General features: G+C 60.2%; 1 protein-coding gene across 16 annotated transcripts in view; it reads right to left on the bottom strand.

Annotated features, from left to right (window-relative positions):
• Nucleotides 1–215: 215 nt before the first annotated feature.
• Nucleotides 216–18,966, bottom strand: part of DGKZ (diacylglycerol kinase zeta) — a 42,557-nt gene continuing 23,806 nt past the window's right edge. For 3 of the 16 annotated variants that reach the window (XM_043581097.1, XM_043581098.1, XM_043581101.1), the window contains exons 2-31: nt 12,468–12,576; nt 11,912–12,007; nt 11,545–11,622; nt 10,423–10,479; nt 9,832–10,056; nt 8,719–8,790; nt 8,497–8,613; nt 8,325–8,396; nt 7,960–8,055; nt 7,615–7,697; nt 7,453–7,513; nt 7,237–7,350; nt 6,995–7,135; nt 6,323–6,401; nt 6,072–6,127; nt 5,851–5,913; nt 5,674–5,747; nt 5,474–5,585; nt 4,905–5,104; nt 4,601–4,701; nt 4,419–4,498; nt 4,257–4,329; nt 4,074–4,114; nt 3,427–3,566; nt 2,615–2,646; nt 2,357–2,400; nt 1,774–1,894; nt 1,644–1,677; nt 1,324–1,423; nt 216–1,019 (exon numbers count right to left, since the gene is read on the bottom strand). In XM_043581097.1, the coding sequence (XP_043437032.1) occupies nt 903–1,019; nt 1,324–1,423; nt 1,644–1,677; nt 1,774–1,894; nt 2,357–2,400; nt 2,615–2,646; nt 3,427–3,566; nt 4,074–4,114; nt 4,257–4,329; nt 4,419–4,498; nt 4,601–4,701; nt 4,905–5,104; nt 5,474–5,585; nt 5,674–5,747; nt 5,851–5,913; nt 6,072–6,127; nt 6,323–6,401; nt 6,995–7,135; nt 7,237–7,350; nt 7,453–7,513; nt 7,615–7,697; nt 7,960–8,055; nt 8,325–8,396; nt 8,497–8,613; nt 8,719–8,790; nt 9,832–10,056; nt 10,423–10,479; nt 11,545–11,622; nt 11,912–12,007; nt 12,468–12,576 (2,788 nt within the window). In that variant the 3' untranslated portion in view covers nt 216–902. Of the gene's footprint in view, nt 1,020–1,323; nt 1,424–1,643; nt 1,678–1,773; nt 1,895–2,356; nt 2,401–2,614; nt 2,647–3,426; nt 3,567–4,073; nt 4,115–4,256; nt 4,330–4,418; nt 4,499–4,600; nt 4,702–4,904; nt 5,105–5,473; nt 5,586–5,673; nt 5,748–5,850; nt 5,914–6,071; nt 6,128–6,322; nt 6,402–6,994; nt 7,136–7,236; nt 7,351–7,452; nt 7,514–7,614; nt 7,698–7,959; nt 8,056–8,324; nt 8,397–8,496; nt 8,614–8,718; nt 8,791–9,831; nt 10,057–10,422; nt 10,480–11,544; nt 11,623–11,911; nt 12,008–12,467; nt 12,577–12,919; nt 14,087–18,249; nt 18,413–18,966 lie in introns of those variants that run through there. The other 13 variants (XM_043581103.1, XM_043581108.1, XM_043581104.1 and 10 more) reach the window with 10 other exon arrangements.

Raw genomic sequence — 18,966 nt, 5'->3', positions numbered from 1 at the left:
CATTGTTACCGTCCCTGCGGGAAGCGGGAAGCGAGAGGAAATCAGCTCCTCCCCTCCGGCCCCGCCGAGCTAGGCAGCCAGGCAGAGGTCAGGTCTCGGCCAGGTCCTGGCACGCCCCCCTCCCCAAAGGGGTCTGGGTCCAGGGTGTCCAGTCCCCCTCCACCAGACCCCACTGCTTCTGGAAGACCTTCCCAGCCAAAAAAAAAAAAAGAGCAGAAAGGAAAAAAATCCACTTTACTGAGTCACACCCAGCTGTAAACATGTCACCACGAGAGCCCCACTCCAACCCCCAGGCCACACAGTCGGGCGGCGATGAAATGACTGAGTACATAGGGAGGGTCACCAGGGGTAGGTGCCAAGCAGGGCAGCGGGCAGGCAAACGCAGCAGGCTCTGTTTCTGGAAGGAAGCCCTGGGAAGGGTGGAGTCGGGGCAGGAGAGAGGGCCCAAGCTGCCAGGAGGCTCAGGGTGGGGGCCCTAAAGGAGCAGGTGGCTTAGGAAGCCTCTTCCTGAAGGCTCCCCGATAGGGCCTCAAGCCCCTCTGCCCTCCCCCTCTACTCCTAAACCCCACGAGGGCACCTGCTGCGGTGAGGGCGAGGGCTGCCCTGAAGTGGTCCAGCCCCAGTCCCCCAAAGGCCCGCCCAGCCCAGTCCAGTTTCCTGTTCCTCCATAGGCCCTGGGTCGGGCTGGGGCCTCAGGGGGACAGGGGAGATCCCCCAGCTCCTCAGAGTCCAACCCTCGTCTGGGGCGGGTGGCTCCTCAGGGGGCAGCACGGGGCTCCTTCCCTGGGGCATGGGTCCCCCCGTGGTAGTCCGACTGGAATGTGGCAGTGAGGTGGGCGATGAGGGGGCTCGTCCTCAGGCTGGCCCTGTCCCTCCTCGCTGCCCTGGTGTCAGCCTCACAGCTACACAGCCGTCTCTTGGTCCTCCCGCTGGATCATCTGGTAGTGCTGCCGGTTCTCTAGGTAGGCGGCGAGCTCGGTGTCCTGAGCCTTCTCGGCCCGCTGCCGGGGGGTGTCGCCCTGGATGAGGGGGTTGCCGCCATCAGTTCAGGGATCTGTTGACCGCCCCCCCCCCCAGGCTTGGAAGAGGGCAGGGAACCTTCCCTCCGGGCTGCCAGTGGGGGAGGGAAAAGCCTCAAAGGCCAGGCAGTCATCCATCCCCCACCCTCCACTGGCCCAGGTTTCTCAGGATCCGGACTATGCTGGCTGAAGGACAGCTTCGGTCCTGAGCGGTGGCCCTCCCCTGTGGCTCCCCACTTACAAGGGCCCGAGTTTGGGAAAGGGTTGGTTTGTGCTGGTGTGGACTTCCTGCTAGTCTGCTCACCTGCTGGTCTGTCTTCATGAGAGAGGCCCCAGCCTCCACAATGTAGTGGCAGATGGTACGCTGGCCCAAGGCCGCTGCCTGGTGCAGACAGGTCTCCCCACTGCGGAAACAGGGGCTGGCTGTGGACCCCCATCCCGTTCTCAGGGCCCTCTCGTCTGTCTCCAGAGGGCTATAAGAGCACGAAGCTCAGAGCTGTGGGGCAAGGGCAGGACAGAGGTGGCCTGGAAGGGTTTATGGGCTCTGACCATGAACCGAGTGGGAAGGGCTAGATGCAACCAGGTTCCAGAGCAACCAAGGTCTCCCGATGCCCAGATACTCACTTCTCCTCCACAGCATCAAGGATCTCTGGGGGCGCTGGAGAAGAGGGGAGGGGGAGGTCAGAGAGGCCTGGCGCCCTCCCCTCCTCCCGCTGCAGCCCCCAGCCCCGGGGCCCCCAGTGGCACAGCTCACCGTGGTCCAGCAGGTAGCGGACCACTTCCTTGCTGCCCGTGCTGACCGCATGGTGCAGGAGCGTGCGGCTCTGCTCGTCCCGGTGCATGAGGTCGCCCCCAGCTCGGTGCAGCTCCTGGAGCTGAGGGCAGGAGGCAGAGAGCAGGGCTGGGGCTCCTCAGGGCCACCCCCCTGCCAGCCACAGAAACGCCCCATCTCATACAGGCCGCAGGCCTGACACTACTGTGCTCACACATCTTCCCTCTGGGGGTCTTTCTGGAGCGTAGGGGAGAGACACTGGGCTTCTCACACCCCAGGGGCCCATGAACTCCCCAGGACCACTGATGACCAAGCCCTGGAGCCTGCGGTTCCTCTAAGACTTGCTCCTTTCTGAGCACCGGGGACAGGCAGGCTGCGCCAGGAAGCCCCTATGAAGGGACACCGGGAGCGGGACAGGGACGGGGACAAGGTGGAATGGGACAATCACCATGGAGATTCTGCAGCGGGCCAGTGGCTGGCTCCCAAACAGGCCAACCCTTGGCCCCACCCCGAGGCCCCGCCCCACATGGCACAGAGGGGAGAAGCCAGAGCCCCTCGCTAGTACCTTACAGAAGTTGTTCCTCTTGGCGGCCTCAATCAGCTCTTCACCTGCACAGAACACCTGCCTGTTACACTCTGGGGCCGGAGGCCCTGGCTCGTGTCGTGTCGGTGCACGAACATGCTGTAGGGAGGGCGGGCCTGCCGGGGCACGTGTGCTGAGGGCTCGGCTGTGGTCCGTGTGACCGTGCGGACCTTGCCGGTTGTGGGAGGGTGTGTGTGGGCTCCACCCCACCTGGGGCCGGGGAGAAGGGAGAGCCCTCACCTTTGGGGGGTGCCACATCCCCTGGCAGTGACCTGCAAGCAGAGTGGGGTGAGATGTGAGCCGGCGACGGCACAGGCCCAGCTGGTCCCCCTCCCCGCCCCAAGGTGCTCCCTGCGTTCCTTCAACAGTGTATTGTTGCCTACATGGCAGGTGCTGTTCTGGGTGCTGGTGATACAGCCGTGAGCAAGACCGAGAGCTCGCTCGCATGGAGCTTACATTCCAGTCAGGGAGACGAACAAGTCAACAAATACATAAGGCGTTCTGAGAGTGGGAAGCGCTGAGGAACAGAGACAGCGCGGTGTGATGGCACAGCAACTTCAGCTGGGGTTCCTGGGAAGACTCCTCTGAGGAGGAAACTCCCAAGCTGCGGTCTGAGTGGAGGGGGCAGCTCCACGAGGAACGGGGGAAGTGTCTGAGGCAGGAAGGACAAGTGCAGAGGAAGGCAAACTTGAGGCCCGGACAACCTGGGAAGGGCACGGTGCTGGGCAGCGGGGATGGAGGGTGGGTGGGTGGAGGGGTGAGGTTGGAGTGCTCGGATGTTGGGGGATGGGGAACAGGACTCATAGAGAAGTTGGGGGGGGAGGCGGGGAACCCAGCGCAGCAGGATGGTCAGTGACGCCACTTTCCTGGGGGCAAGGGACCGGTCAACTGGGTGTGGCCAGGTTCGGTTCTCTGCCAATGACTCAGCCTGTGGGGACCCGGCAGCTAGCTTGACACCGGACACGTGTCTGGTGTTGAAGGCGGGACTTCAGGAGCTTCTGGCTTGTGGGTGGGGTTTAGAGGCAGGGGGCTGGAGGAGCCGCAGGACTCACCGGAGTGTGGGTGAGCAGGGGGAGGTGGGAAGAGGGGAAGTGGGGGTTGGGAGGTCAGGCCGGGCCGATGCCCCCAGCAGCTCAGGGTCCAGAATATAAATCTCATCCTGTGCGATCTCAGTCACATAGTTGAGGTGTTCCTGTGGGTGGGGAGGTCAGGGACCAAGGGTCAGGATCTTCCAGGGCCGCCGATGGTGGGGGTGCAGGGGCAAGGCCAACGGACCTGGAGAAGCCTCTGCTAGGAGCATGAACGTGAGCAGGCGCAAGCTGGGTGAAGGGCCCTGCCAGTCTCTCTTCCCCTCACCTTCCCAGCCCCTTCCCGCTGCTGAGCCTTTACCCAGGTCGCCCAGCCTCTGGGCAGAAGTGCCTTAGCATCTGTGTCTCGCTGGGCGGCATCTGTGTTCCCAGGCCCTCACACCCACCCAGCAAGACTTTTCTGGGAATGCCAGCTCCCTTCACTGTTGGGCGGCGTGCGTGCCAGTCTGGAGGGCAGGGCCATGCCCTATCTGTGGCCCGAGCGGGTGTGCGGGCGCGACACAGTATGAGGACCGAGGGCGGGGGAGCCCATCTGTGGAAGTGTGGGCCAACAAGAGAGGGCCCTCGGGTGGCTCGGAGCCAGCGATGGATGGAGGGCCGCGAGTGCTCACCTGGGCCCGGTCGATCCTGTAGAAGCGGCTGGCAGTGGTGGCTGTGGGGAAGGCAGAGAGCCGGCTGAGGGGACAGGAGGCCCTTGTCCAGGCCCAGATTTTCTGCTGCCCCACCAGGAGCCCGAGGGAGGGGGCAGGACACAGCCCGGGACTGCCAGGAGCTGGTCCTTCAGGGCCACTCACCGTCCAGGAAGCACCACTTGGGGGACAGTTTCTGGCAGGTGGGGGACTTGGCTCCAGCACCCTCGTGCTCCTGCTGAGAGAAGCGGAGGCCGGGAGTGGGGAGAGAAAGGAAACTGCAGCAGCTGGGCACAAGCGGGACGGGCTCCTGACCCCCTCCCTCACCTGCTGGAGCCTCTCAATGTGCGCCCGGCAGAGCTCTAGGTCGCTGTCTCCCGGGACCACCACGGTGCCCAGTGGCACGGCTGGGGGACAGAGCAGGCCGTCAGCGGCTGGCCGTATCCTCCTGCCCGCCCCCACCCCCCCGCCCCGGCCTCGGCAGCTCCTTGCCCCCAACTGTCACTCACAGGCCTCCTTGAGCTGCTCCTTATCGTAATGCAGGGCCTCGTAGTCATGCATGCTGACTCTGCTCACCTGGATCCGCAGCTGCTCAGGCACGGGCTGCTGGCTGAGGCACGGGGCGGAAGGCGGGAAGAGGGCACATGGCAAGGATCCTCAGCCAGCCACTGAGGGGCAGACTGAGAGGCCCTGCCCAGCTTCCCTGGGGCAGAGGGACTGGAGGCCCCCTTTCCGGCTGGGGGAAACCAAGGCTCAAGAGAGGGGCAGAGTCTGGCCTTGGGTCCAGGGCAGGTGGCCGGGAGGGGGACGTACTCGCTATGCAGGGGGGCGGCACTCCGCCGCTTGGCCTTCTGCACCATGGTGGCCTGGTTGCGCAGGGCGATGCGAATACGAGAGGCCGCGAGTTTGCAGGGCTCGCCATCCACCTGCACCGGGATGGCCTTAGACGTGGTGAGCACCACCTCGCGGCACTGTGTCAGCCGCTCGCCGTGCCCGCCCACCTGCAGCGCTGCCTGTGGGCACGAAAGGCTCAGGTCAGGCGCCAGGGAAGGGGCAGTGGGGCCCCCAGCTCTGTTCCCCCCAGGGATGCTCTGGCCAGGGCACACAATGACAGCGACCCCCCAGACAGAGAGCAGAGAGGGGCGATAATACCCCAGTCAGAGAGCTGAGAGAAGAGCGAGACCCTGCTGGGGGAAGGGAGGGAGGGAAGGGGAGACCCCAGCCAGGGAGATGAGCATGAATTCTCCTATCTCGGCCAGTGAAAGGAAGTTTGGTAAACGCCCCCCTTCCATCTTGGAACAGTATTCTTGGTCACTGCGGGGACAGAGCCAGGGGCAAAGCAGAGCCGGGGCTCCAGGCAGGTCCCTTGCTGGCCCACTCACCAGGGACGTCATGGTAAAGCCAATGACTTCGAGGTAGCCATCATCATGCCGCTGGGGCTCAAAGTCGTGGTGCTCCCCAGGGTGGCCCCAGGGCATGGTGCCTGCGCAGTACCTGGAGGGGAAGGCAACACAAGGCCCTTCAGAGGACAGTCCTGCAGGATGGAGACAGCTGGGCCCACACAGAGCCCACCCCTCCTCACCTGGGAATATTCAGGAAAACAATGCACTGGGGCTTCAGGTCCTGGATCTTGGGGGTCAGGTCGGTTCCATCACACTGGAGGCAGGAACAGGGGAGGGTGTAAGCTATACAGCCGTGCCAAGGCAGCCTCCCTCTCTGCTGGGCCCACCCACTCTGCCTGCCAGCTTGGTCCATTTACCACCACTCGGATGTGCTTGGCCAAGTCCTTAGAGCTGCCCATCAGGAAGTCGGAGAAGGCTGTCTGTGGGAGACAGAGGGCATCACCATCTGGTAACAGAGACTTTCCCTTACCACTGCCCAGAAGGGGTCCTGTGGCCTAGCAGACACAGGTGGGCAGGGGGCTTAGGTGGTAGAATAGTGGGCATGGTGGGGGCTATTGCTGGCAGACCCCAGACTCACCCCGGCGTAGAACATCTTATTTCGAAAGCGGCTGTTGAATTTCTCTGGGTTGGCCTCTGGGTGGCGATAAGAAACAGGGGACAGTCAGTCATTCTGAACCTGCTGGGGCTTCCCAAGCTGGGGCAAGGAGGAAGGGCTGGGAACAAGTGCCTTTCTTTTACTGCTGGGGGCAAGTTCTGACCCTCTCAGGGACCCTCCTGTGTCTCTTCCTCCCCAGCCTCCCAATGCCTCCTCAGCAAGAGGTTGCCAACCTCGAGACTCGTGAAACTCCAGGGTGACGTGGGCATCGAAGCCCAGGCTGAAGTAGTTGTTGAAGACATCCAGGGGCAGCTGGAAAAAGGTCACGGGCCCAGCATGAGGGCTGGGCCTAACAGACCCCTCCCTGCTCTGGCCTGGCCCAGGCCAGGGGCCACCAGGCTCGCTAAGCCCATGCATTTTTGGAAGCCCTTCCCCCAGTTAAGAGGATCTACCACAAAGTTCTTCCTCCAGCCAGTTCCCCGCCTGAGGCTCTGCCCTCTCAGCTTCCGGCTCCGGTGAGGCTCCTCCAAGTGCCCCATACACAGAACAGCCCCAGCTCTGCTGACACTCTCTTCCCTGGCTTTCTGTCCCCCATGATACTTCTTCCCCAAAGTGCCATATTCTCTAGGAGCTCTGTGAGAACAGGGACTTCGCTTTGTTGCCGCTTAAAATGGTGCCTGGCATGTGGCAGATATTCAGTAAATATTTGCCAAGTGGCTGAATAACAACTAGCTTGTGGAGTACCATTATTACCATTGCACGGAAGAAGCTGACAGTCTGGAGAAACGAAGAGATTTGCCCAAAGTCCCTGAACTGGCAAGTGAGAAAGAGGAGGCCAGCCCGGGTCTCCCGAGACTGCCCCCCGCCCCCACTGTAGCGGCTGCCCCTGGCCCTGGCCGCCCTACCCGGTCAGTGGCGCCCTCGTCACGCTCCTCGGGCCCCGCGTCGGGGTTGGGCTCAGCACGGAGGTCCCAGCGGTCTAGCTGCACTACATTCCCCTCCTCCACGTGGGAGAGGATCTTGGACACGGGCTCATCCGTGTAGCCCTGGTGGGACAAAGGGCTCAGGAACTGAGCCTCTCCTGGGGAGAGGCGTGCAGGGTCGCACGGCCCACCCCCAGCTCTCCTACCCTGCCGTGGGCTCTTACCCCTCCCCAGTTGAGGGTACGGGCCAAGTCATTGCCAGTGCCGAGAGGCAGAATGGCAACGGGCGGCGGTGGTTTTAAGCGCAGCTGGTCCAGGGTGGAGAGGATCCAGCCGACCTGGAGAGGGCAGAGCACAAGAGGCCAGGTCAGACCAGCGGGGCCCAGGCTCAGGCCCCAGAGAGGCGGGAGACTCGAGAAGTGAGCAGCGGGAGAACTCACCGTGCCGTCGCCTCCGCACGCCAGGATCCGCAGGTTGTGTACTTTGCGGTACATCTCCAGCCTGGGGTCGGAGGACCGGAAGTGTCAGGGTACGTGCACCCTACCCTGAGAGCCAGGCAAGCCCCCTGCCACTGTCCCCACGGAGCCTTGGCAAGTACTTACGCCTCCTTGGGCCCTCCCTGGCTCAGGTCAAAGACTTGTCGGGGATTGAGATACCACAGGAAGGACTGGATGATCTTAGCGCCCTGCGGGGGACCGGGGGAGTCAGTCAGGGCTGGTGGGCTGAAGTGGGGAAAAGCACATGAGAAGGCTGTGGCTGTGGGAAGCAGGCCCAGCGAGGGGCAAGGGGTGGAGACAGAATCAGATCTCCTCAGTATCTCTGGGAAAGAGGGATGGGGCAGGAGCCTGCCATGGAACCTGGGAGCAGTTGCTGGGGAGGGGAGGGGTGCAGAGGCGGAACCCGTTCCTCCCCCAAGGCTCCCGGTGGAGAGGGGAGGCTGTGCGTACCTGGTTGCCCCCACTCTTGGGGTTCACAAACACCAGCAGGGGCTTCATGAGGGGGGACGGGGTGGGCCTGATGATGAAGGGTCTCCAGCGGCCCTCCTTGGAGACAGAGAGACAATAAGGCTCTTTCCTGTCTTGAAGACCTTACCCCCATTTTCGGCAGTGTGCCCTCATACTACCTCCAGGTCAGACCTTAAGTGGGCCTGGCCATACAGAGGCAACTCGGATCTGGCCTCACACCCTCCTCTGGGGCCCAGAGCCCAAACTGACCCACCAAAGGCTGCATTAGCCCAGGGGCCTCAGTATTCCAAGAAACAGGCCCCTCTTTCCTGTTCCCCTCCAGTGGCCCACCCAGCCCCAGGACTAACCTCTGGCCCTTTCTTGCTAGATTTCCTCTTAAAGGATGCTCTCTTTTTCTTCTTGCTTGCCTTGAGGGTATTCTGCGAGGGAAGCAGGGGCATTGGTGACAAGGTGGGAGGGCTGGGGTAGTCAGCAGAGCCCAAACGTGGGAGTGGTGTCAAGGGTGCAGGCAAGACTCACCTGGGGCCTTCGAGCACGAAGGATCCAGGTGGGTGGGATGACCACGGCAGCGTGGACCCCCAGGGAGCACGGCTCCTCGATCTGCTGCAGCATGAAGCAGGACACTTTGCTGTGGTACTAGAGAGGAGGGGGCACAGCTGAGCCGGGCTGAGCTGAGGCCTGGGGACCCCCACCCAGTGCAGCCCAGGGGACGGCCTACGGCGGGGCAGGGCGAGCACTCACTGCTTGCTTGCACCAGGAGCAACTGATGGCCACGATCTCCTTGCTGTGGAAGGTGAACTTCTGCTGGAAGCCCTAGGGGGAAGGGGGTGGTTGGGGCACCAGGGACCAGGTCCAGAGCAGCAGGCCCGACTCCTCTTCTGTTGCCAACCTCTCTCCACCCAGGGAAATTGAGTACATTTTTTAAAATTAAAAAAAAAAAACAATGGGCTGCCTGGGTGGCTCAGTCGGTTAAGCGTCCGACTTCGGCTCAGGTCATGATCTCGCGGTTCGTGGGTTCAAGCCCCGCATCGGGCTCTGTGCTGATAGCTAGCTCAGAGCCTGGAGCCTGTCTTCAGATTCTGTGTCTCCCTCTCTCTCTCTGTCCCTCCCGTGCTTGCTTTCTCTCTCTCTCTCAAAAATAAATAAAACATAAAAATAAATAAAATAAAATAAAAAACGGAACAAAACGACAAAAAAAAAAACCCCTGTAAAATAAGCCCCTGGAGCAGGGAGGCTTAGGACTCTCTGAAGTTAACTGCAAGGCGTTGGGTGCACACATGTGATCTGCTCAAAGGATCCACAGCTAACTCCTGTAGGCTGAGATGCCCTCCTTCCTGACCCCAGACCCCAAGGCCCCTGGGCACTTACAGCGCTTCACGCTTCTTCACAGTACCTATCACATTCATACCCTTGTTCGCCCTACAAACCTTACTGAGGGCCTGCTGGGTGCCAGACACTGTGCTTGGCACTGAAAGTGGGCAAAGGAAAAGAGGGACAAGGCCCCTCGACCTTCCATGGCCTATGCTTACTGACAGAGACGCACAGGAAGCAGACAATGACTAAGTGACCACCACACTGTGGACTGTGCTCAGGAAGACTGCCTGCAGAGTCTGTCTTCAAGCCACACCCTCCTCCTCCAGGAGGGCAGGGACCCACTACCCACTACCCAGTGGGGCTCAGCACCCAACAGGCGTTCAACAAGTATCTGCCGAGTTACTAAATGAGTAAGTCTAATTCTCAGAGGGCTCATGTGTAATTTCCAAGCAGTCCAGATACCCTGCACTAGAAGATAACTTTCTTCCCTGCTCTCCTGCTCTGTCCAGAAGCCTAGGTGTTTTGGAACTGAATGGGCACCTCAGCCAGGTTGAAACAGAGCCCTAGGACTCTGCACTCAGGAGAAACAGTCGGTGACGGGCAGGTCACACTGGATGCACAGCCTGAGGCTCGGGGGCCACAGGGCCCAGGTCCGGTGGTCATCAGGCTGGCCAACTTCCCTGGGCAGGGCCTCACCTTCCCACAGTGCCGACACTTGCCATCCTGGCGTCGCCTGTGTACCCAGTGGTGGCGCACAAATGTTGGCTGGTGGAGGAAGAGAGAGTATCACCGGAGTGAGGGGTGGGGCTGCAGGAAGCTCTCTGCAGCAGTGTGTGTGAGGTGAGAGGGGCTGGAGACTTCTCAACATGGCCTCAAGGTGGGGACTGAGGCTCGGGGTAGGGGAGAAGAGTGAGGAGGCACAAGAGGCAGGCAGTGTCCCATCCACTCTGCAAGCAGGGCCTGCCAGGCCTTCCCCATTGAGACGCTCTCAGAGCCTCAGCCCTGCACCTCCCTGGGCCCCAGAGCAGCCTCAAAGTTGCTGAGTCCCCTGGTGGCTCTCTGGAGACACCGTGGAGAAGTCCACTCAGGAAACTTGGGGCCTCCTTACCTGTAACTACCCTGGGCACTTACCTCACGGATGTTCCTGGAGCCTGATTCACGGAAGGACGGCTTACAGCGGAAATTTATCTGTGAAACATTGCAATGACCGCCCAAATGTCAGAACCTCCTTTCACGGAGTCAGGCATATAGCCACCTCCTCCAGGGAAGTGTCACTCACAAGGTAGAGCTAGCCCCAAATCATCCTGGGAGCCCTCAGAATGTGAGACACCTCTTTTCAGAAGCCCTCCTGCATCCCTGCCTCCTCTCCACCATAGCCAGAAGGACTTTTTCCTTCCTCTGTTAGTATCCTGGGATGGGGGAGACTTGGGAGTTGTGTGTCCACTCCCCCACCATTAAAAGGCAGTATGGTTTACTCCTCCCACATTTTCCCCTTACCCTCGAATGCTCCCAACCTAGGCACGTGCAGGCACCCTGATCGGTGCTTGCAGACTTGTGCTGGCTGGTCCCTGGAGACCATTAGCTCACTTATGAAAACTGGTGTGATCCCATCTTAGCCTCTGTAACACCTGGGGCTACGTTTGTCTCTCTTTTCCCAACTGTCCCTGCTTCAGCCTTAGCAAAGTTGCAGGGAAACCTCACTCTATGAGTCAGGGGCTGGGGCAAGTGACCCACATTAGCCTTGCTGATGCCACTCCTAGTCCTACAAGCTTTCCCATGTGCTGATCGGGGTTTCTGCTGCCTGGGGGAGCCCCCACCCTTGGCCTGGATCTGCCTGCTCAGTGTCCCCTCTACCTTGCTTTAGAAGCACGGGCCCAGAGCCGAGCTTCAGGGCTACACAGGAGTGGCCTAGCTTCGGCAAGACCATGGCCCCTTCTAAATGTTAATTTAGGTGCTAATAAAATGTGGTCTCGGCCATCGCTCATTATTCATCCATAGTGAGCCCCACTCTGTGCCAGGCTTGTTCTGGGCAGTGGGGATAGGGTAGCTAATAAAGGAGTGGAGGGAGACAGGACTCAAATGCAGGCATTTCAGCTCTAGGGTCTTTGGCTCTTCACCACCACGCAGGCCGGGGCACTCTTGGCAGGCAACGCTTGTAACATGAGTATCAGTGCAGAAATACACATGTGTGTTTGCTGAGGGACTTCAGCACCCAAAGGGGAGGGGCAGGAAAGGCTGAGCACTCACACTTACCTTCTCCAGTTGCTCAATGCAGGGGGTGTGCACCACGATCTTGCAGGCTGCACACTTTCTCCGGGACACTGATTTCTGCTGCAGAAAATGAAGAGGAGGCCCTGAAGCACCAGGTAACTCCGTCTGGAATGTTGCCCCAGGGCCAGAAGAGAAATCCTTCCATCTTCCCTCTCTGTTCACTGGGAACCCCCGATCCTGGCACCAGAATACAGCCCCCGTTCCTCCTGCCATCCTCAGGCAGCCCACAGCGGGCGCTCAGGTGACAGTCCTGTTCCCACCTTCCCAAGAAGGCCAGCAGAGGTCTGTCTACAGGCTTCTAGACCCACTCTACCAGCAGGGGGCAGCATGCCGCAGAGAGCTCACTCACCAGCATCTTCGCTACACAGTACTGCTCCCCAACATAGCAGAAGTCCCCTGACACGTTGGTCTCGAACCAGATGTGCTCCCCATAGGTTGCGGACTCCTAGACCGCGAGACAAGCGTGCTCAGCGCGAACCTGCTACCCAGCCCACCAGTCAGTCAGTCCCTGTCCTGCCCCACCAACCCTCCTCTCTCCCAAGACAAATCTGCCCCAGCCACCACAATCTACTTTGCTCCATCCTGTTTCCCCAATGTCCCTACTCTTTTAAGATAAAAAAAAAAAATTTTTTTTTAAGTAATCTTTACACCCAGCGTGGGGCTTGAACTTACAACTCCAAGATCAAGAGTCGCAAGTTCCTCCAACTGAACCAGCTAGGTGCCCCTCCCACTGTCCCTACTCTTGAGGGCTTGGCTCAAATGTGGATACCCTAGGAGGTCTGCCCTGACCCAAAGGCCCATGGGCTCCTCTCACAGCTGCCCCCAGCACCTCCTTCCATCTCTAACTGCTGCTGTGGCTCCAAGCCCATCCACCTGTCCCTCCCTCCTAGCACCCCGCCACTCACGCTCCAGTCCACAGTGCTCCGGATCTGCCGCTCTGGCTCGCTGCACAGGGCCCCGGGAGCGGGAGGAGGGGGTGCCAGGTGCTGGAGGCCCGACTTGGTGATGGCTTTCCTACAGGAAAGGAGATCGCTGAGGCCAGCTGAGCATCTGGTGACTCTGCTTCCTTCTCCCCTTACCTGGGATCTCTGCCCTCACCGTGACTTTAACCCTTGGCCAGGACAGGGACCGCAATGAGGAGGGTAGATGCCCCAGGACAACCTAAGACTCTGAGAGGTTCCCTGCAGGAGACTCAGCCCTCCTCACAGCCCTTGGGGAGTGCGCTGGCTTCCAGGCACTATCCAGAGCCATTCCCAAGCGGGGTGCCCTCAGGCCAGGCACAGTCCTCAAGGTCCTTCCTCCAGGCCAGTCCCCTTGGGGGCCACACACTCGCCCTGCCGGCCGCAGCTATACCTACGCAAGCAGGGCACTCCAGGTCTGGGGTCCCGCTGACTTGCGCCGTAGGGCTACCTGACGCCTGCGGGACAGCGGGCGCACACGAGCAGGCATCACAGGGCCAGCTGTGGTGCCTGAGGCTCTTCGACCCCCAGAGCCAGGGTGTTGGCCTGGGGGCCACTGCTGGCTGAGGCGCCGGTAGTAACCGTGCAGGCCCCAGAGGGCACGGTCGTACACCGCGTCGGCGGGGAGCAGGTGGGAGGAGGCACGGCGACGGCGCAGGTAGCGAGGCACAGGCAGCAGGGTGCCCCGGTGTGAGGATGGGCCTGGTCTCCTGGTGCCTGGCTGGGTGGCACTCAACGGTGCAGCTGTCACGTCTTCCTCCCGAGCTGCCTCCTCCTCCTCATTCGTGGCCATAAGCCCAGCCAACAGCAGGGGCGTGCCCAGAAGCTGCGCCCCAACAGCAGCAGGCTGTGGGGTGGGCACCTCATCCACGAGGAAGCGGGGGTTGCAGGCAGGGGGCACGGTGCTGGAGCGCCGGCGGCTGGTGCCCCGGGTCCCCACCCCACAGCCCAGGAGGCAGCCGTGGAGCTGCGCGCTGGAGCGGCGCCGCTGGAGCAGCGAGGAGGAGGCCTGCCCGGCAGGGGAGCGGCGTCGGACCTTGCCTGTGGGCAGCCCCACGCCGCTGGGCCGCCGCTGCCCCTCCCCAGGGCCTGGCGCCTTCCTCTGGAAGTGTCTCCTAAAGAAGGTCTCCATGGCAGGGGCAGGTGGATGGCTGTTGGGCAGAGATCGGGAGCATCAGGAGCTCGGTCAGGCCACGGCCCATCCTGTGCCTGGGAGCCCAGTCACAGCCTCAGCCCTCTGAGCAGAGAAGGGACACAGGGAGGAAGCGGGAGGATCCGTGGCCTCTGGCCCCCATAAACAGGGTGTTTGAAGGTAGCACAGAATCCTCAAGGGAGCCCACGTTTACCACTGTTGGAAGCACTGGCGCTCTCCCCAGTTATACCCTATGCTGCTCCCGCAGTAGTGGGTACAAGGGGCTTCCAGCTACCCACGTGGCTCCCCTGTCCAGGCACCATAATCCACAAAGCCCTGGCCTCTGCCTCCTTCGCCTGAGGCTGATGGAAAAGAAAAAATGGGAGCTGGAAGTCTGCAGTCCTGGGTTCCAGTTTGTAGTCAGCCTCTATGGACTGAGGAACAAAGATAAGCCTCGTCTTTTCCTCTCACTGGGCCTTTGTTTGGCTACCAACTCAGGGCAGGTTTTAGCTTTCGGTGTCCCCTCCTAGGACACAGCACAAACTATGGTAATAAAATGAGGCGCTCTGACAAGAAACCCATGGGGCATCTGGGTGGCTCAGTCGGTTGGGCATCCAACTCTTGATTTCAGCTCAGGTCGTGATCTCATAGTTCACGGGATCGAGCCCCACATCGCAGTACTGCCCGTGAGGAGCCTACGTGGGATTTTCTCTCTTTCCCTTTCTCTCCGCCCCTCCGCCATTCGCGCTCACCCTTGCGCTCTCTCTAAATAAACAAACATTAACAAAAAAAAGAAAAAAAGGAAAGGAAAGGAAAGAAACCCAGTCCAGATAAGGCCCCCAGACTCTCAGCCCCAAGTCATGGGGTCAGGCTCAGAGTGGCACTTGAAATGGAGAGGATCTGATTTAGGGATCATAAGGGCCCTGGGGAACAAGGCCCTCAGAACTGGAAGGGGGCTGCACAGGGGGAAAGCCACTCCAGTCCTCACCCAGGGGGACTTTGTATGGGGAGCAAAGAGAGGCCCGAGCCAAGAGAAAAGCCTTCTGGGTGGGTTCTGGGTGTGCATCTCTGTCTCTGGGGGGCTAAAAGAACTTCATTGGTACTAGACTGCTCCGTGTTACCCTTCGAGGAAAGGCCTAGTATGGACCTCCCAGTGTGGGAAAGTACCAGGTGACAGGTGCTGTCTGAAAACCCTTCCAGCCCTGCTCTCAAGGGAGGCTGTGAACTGCACCTTGACCTAGGAGCCAATACTAGAAGCTCCAACTCTCGGCCCCCAGAGCTCCCTCCTGCAGGAGGCAGAACCCATGGGGCCCATCCTCACTCAAACCATCCTTCCTTGACCTGTTCTGAACATGTGCCCAACTTCCCTCACCAGCTCACCTACTCCTGGCTGCCCCTTCTTCACCGGCTACTGGCATTTCTACATCCTCAGCTCTTCCTGACAATGGGGAGAGGGCAGGAAACCTGGTAAGCTGGGGCATGGGGGATGCCTCCAGAATGCCCAGGGATGCCTGTGCCCCGCCATCAGGTGACCTCCTGGGCCCTGGTAGCCACAGAGAGGTCTGAGTCACAGCCATGGGACATCTGCCTGCTGAGGGCCCAGCAGAAGTCACACATGGTGGGTGAGAGCCTTGGACAAATGATGGTAGATGACAGGTGGAGGACCGGGCTGCATGTCTACTGCCCATTCCTCCCACCACCCACACACCCACTCTTTAATTTGCTACCATCCTGTGAGTCCAGCAAGCAACGCCAGCCTGAAGCCCTGGATGGGGGCAGATATTAGGGGAGAGGCAGATGGGGCCAAGATGTCTGAGCTCCTGTGATCAGTGAGCAGCTGAGGCAGCGTGCCTGGTGAAGCAATGTTTGAGACTGCCTGGCTCTTGGTCTCTGCCTGCTCCAGCCCCCAGCCTCTGCAGGTGACAGGGAGAAGGGCAGGAGTTAAGCTCTGAGGGCAGGAGAACGGGAGTGGACAGAGAGCTCTTGGCTTCCTACTAAAATCAGCATCAACACAGCTAACATTTACTGAGTGCCCACCATGCGCTAGGCACTCTGCTAAGCCCTTTACAAACACACGTATCATTTTATAAACCACAGCAACATGAAAGGACAGGTACGGCATCATGCCGTGTTCCTGATGGGAAACTGAGGCACAAGGCGGTAACCTGCCCAAAGTCTACAGCCAGTCAATGGGGGGCCAATGATGGAACCCAAGTCTACCTGAAGGCAAAGCCCGTATCCCAGAGCCGTAGTGGAGAGCAGCGTCTTTCCTTTTGGGCGAGGCTGGGACTAAAGTGAGATGGGGTAGGGAAGGGAGCCCTAATAAGAGCGACAAAGGCCCCAGGCTGGTCAGGAGCAGAACTAGGACTTGAACCCAGGTCTGCCTGACTCGGGTCTGCTCTGCACCCGGGAAGAGAAGCCTGAAGGCCCAGCTGCCCACTGCTGCCTGGGCACTGGCTTGCCAGCACTCCCCCAGGGTGTCAGCTTTCCCCGCCCGTCTGGTCAGGCTGCCCTGTGACAGCTGCCCAGCCTGGAGGAGATTAGTCACCCGGACACACCGCCTGATGCTAGTGTCACCCAGAAAACAAAAGGCCGCAGTCAGTAGGGGGAGGTGTTCCAGGCACTCTGCGAGTAGTGAGGAGGTCTGGGCCCTGCCTGCTGCCCCAGACCCACACTGACAAGAGGGGCCAGGAGGCAGAGGTTGCCTCACGACATGTTCCAGCCCACACACTTCCGGGCAGCCCCAAGTTCAACTGTCCGGGAGTCTCATCAGCTGCCTGGTGGTGCGGTCACTGCAAGCGAGGAGCAAGACAGGCGAGGCGAGCCAGGCCAGTGTTCTGTGACCACGTGCAAAGCCGCACGTGGCCCCACACGGGCCTCAGTTTCCTTGTCTGTCTGAGGAGGCTACGAGACTGGCTGAACTGACATTTTATGACAAGTTGTCCTGCAAAGCACCCATGCCTCTATGTTCCCAAAGCCCCCTCCCTGCAGGGCCCATGCTTCCTGCTCCTGTGGTCTCCATAGAAACCTCTGTCCTCTGGTCAGCAGTAGCTTGACTCCTGACTTCCTATCTCTGCTGAGGTTTCTCCTGGTCCAGTCAGAAGCTCCGCCTGGCCTCAGGCCTGTCCCCGCCTTTCCCCACAGCTCAGCTCTGAGCGGCAGCGTCTTCTCACCTCATGCTCTGTCATCTTCTACACACCACACAGTACGTGTAAAGGTCACTGGAAGAAGCCCACAGCAGAGCAAAATGGCTGCCCCTCAGCCTTCTGGTGGGGAACCTGAGCGGAGCTCGTCACACCCAAAGGGGTGGGATGGGAAAGGACTCAAGGGCTCCATGAACCTCCAGCTGGCTGTTGAGAGCCCAGGGAGGACAAAGGATGCTACAGGAGAGACACTCGTGGTGGTATCTGGCCTTGTGCCCTTGACGAATAGCAGCGAGTGTGGCTGTGAGCAGCTGCCAGGGGGTGAGCAGGCATGAGCGTCCCAGCTTCACTGGCTACTGGCTAGAAAGAACCAGACTCCTGGCCTCTCAGCCCAGACCATCTCACACCTTGTGCTAGTTAGTTTCCAGTGGAAAAGCCCAAGGGCTTGGGAATCCTGCGTCTGCCATTGCTTTCCCGGGTGGATCAACTAAACTTTCTGATCCTCAACTTTCTCATCTGTAAAATGGGCATGATACCAACTAGTTGAGAAGGCTGGCATAAGGCAGATTCTGAAGAGATGATGGTGTGAAGCACCTGACATACCTGGCAGAGTAGGGGCATGGCAGGGCCTACACCCACAGCAGACGCAACGCAGGGCATGCAGATCATGCCACCTCCCGGAGTTTGTCTCTGCCCATGGCGGGAGTGGGAACCCGGAAAGGGAAGCAGGAGAACCCAGGGTGGCCACCACCCACTGCATGAAGAACAGAGCCCGGCAGCCAGAGCCACCTGGGTAACTGCTCATGCTATAAGAAATGCCCTCTGCCCCTGGTACCAACCAGGCCTGGTTCCTAGAGGTGCGCACACAGGACACCTCATGGGATTCAGCCAGGGTTCCCACTCCCAGCTGTGAGCAGGGCTCCACGTGCCCCTTTCCTCAGTGAAGGCTCAGAATGGTGCTCGGGAGCCCCACTTCCAAGTAGCTGCAGGGCAAGGACCTGGAGGCCGCCTCCAGGGGACTAGTGGTCAGAAGCCACCTCTGGCTGCTCTGCTCTCACAGCCCGGATGGTCAGAGAGAAGGAGGTGGAGACAGCTGGGGGCTGGTAAGGGAGGGTCTCAGCTCTCCCAAGGTCCTTACTTGCTAAGAGGAGCCCGCTCAAAACAAAACAAAACAAAACAAACAAAACAAAACAAATGCGCAGCAGGGAGCAGGTGGGCCAGGGTTGCACGGTAAAGGAGGCCAGCAGGCCAGTAATGTTTACTTCACCAGGGTCTGGTGGCGGCAGGAGCCCAGCCTACCCTTTCCCTTCCCTTTCCTTTTCCATCAGCTTCAGAGTCTCATCCAGGAATGGTGGTGCCAGGGCCGACCCTGATCTGCTCCTCCCCAGACCCACCCAGACAGATACAGGAAGGAGGAAGCAGAAGGCAAGGGTTGGGGGCAGTCCCCTTTGACCTGATCTGGAAGGCAGGGTGGCAGGCGGGTGGTGGGTGAGCGGGTGGGGCCTGGGGTCCCTGTAGGCAGGCGAGTCCAGGCTCTGGCTCCAGCTCCAGGCTGCTGGCCTCTGGCTGAGCAAGTCCTAGTTTGGAGAGCAAGCCGCTGTGGCTGCTCCTCTGCCCCCTCCCCCTCGTCACCCTCCCCCTTGTAGCCTGAGACAGCCGTTATGAAAATAACCTGATTGGTAACCAACTGCACTTCCTCTCCCAGCGGCCGCTCCAGGCCCTGCAGCAAGCAGGCGGCCTGTGGGCGGGCAGGCACACATGCACCAGTCCTGCCTCCTGGCTTCTCTTCCCAAAGTCCCCAGAGCCAGGCTGAGCAATAGCCCAGTAGCCTCCTCTCCACCTGGCACTCGGTAGAGCACACACAGCGCCTGCCTTGACTCCTGGAGAATCTGGGAAGACAGAAGTGGGGGGGAGGGTAGGTTTCCTTTGGGCCACCTAATGTCCTCTCATACTCCCTGGACAGGTGTTCTGGGGTCTGGGGAAAGACAGCTAATCACTGGCTCCAGTCAAAATAACCACAAAAACAAATATCTGTTGAGTCTTTGACAACTTACAAAGCACTTTCTCACAGGCACTTTCAGGCAGAGGGTTTATAATTCTCCTGCATAGGCAGCATTACTGTCCCAGCTAAACCAACAGGGCACCTGAGGTTCCTGGAGGCCTGTGACTA

Source organism: Prionailurus bengalensis, chromosome D1 (assembly GCF_016509475.1).
Source record: "Prionailurus bengalensis isolate Pbe53 chromosome D1, Fcat_Pben_1.1_paternal_pri, whole genome shotgun sequence".
Lineage (NCBI taxonomy): Eukaryota > Metazoa > Chordata > Mammalia > Carnivora > Felidae > Prionailurus > Prionailurus bengalensis.
The sequence above is the reverse complement of the archived record's forward strand: the minus strand, read 5'-3'. Positions and strand labels throughout refer to the sequence as shown.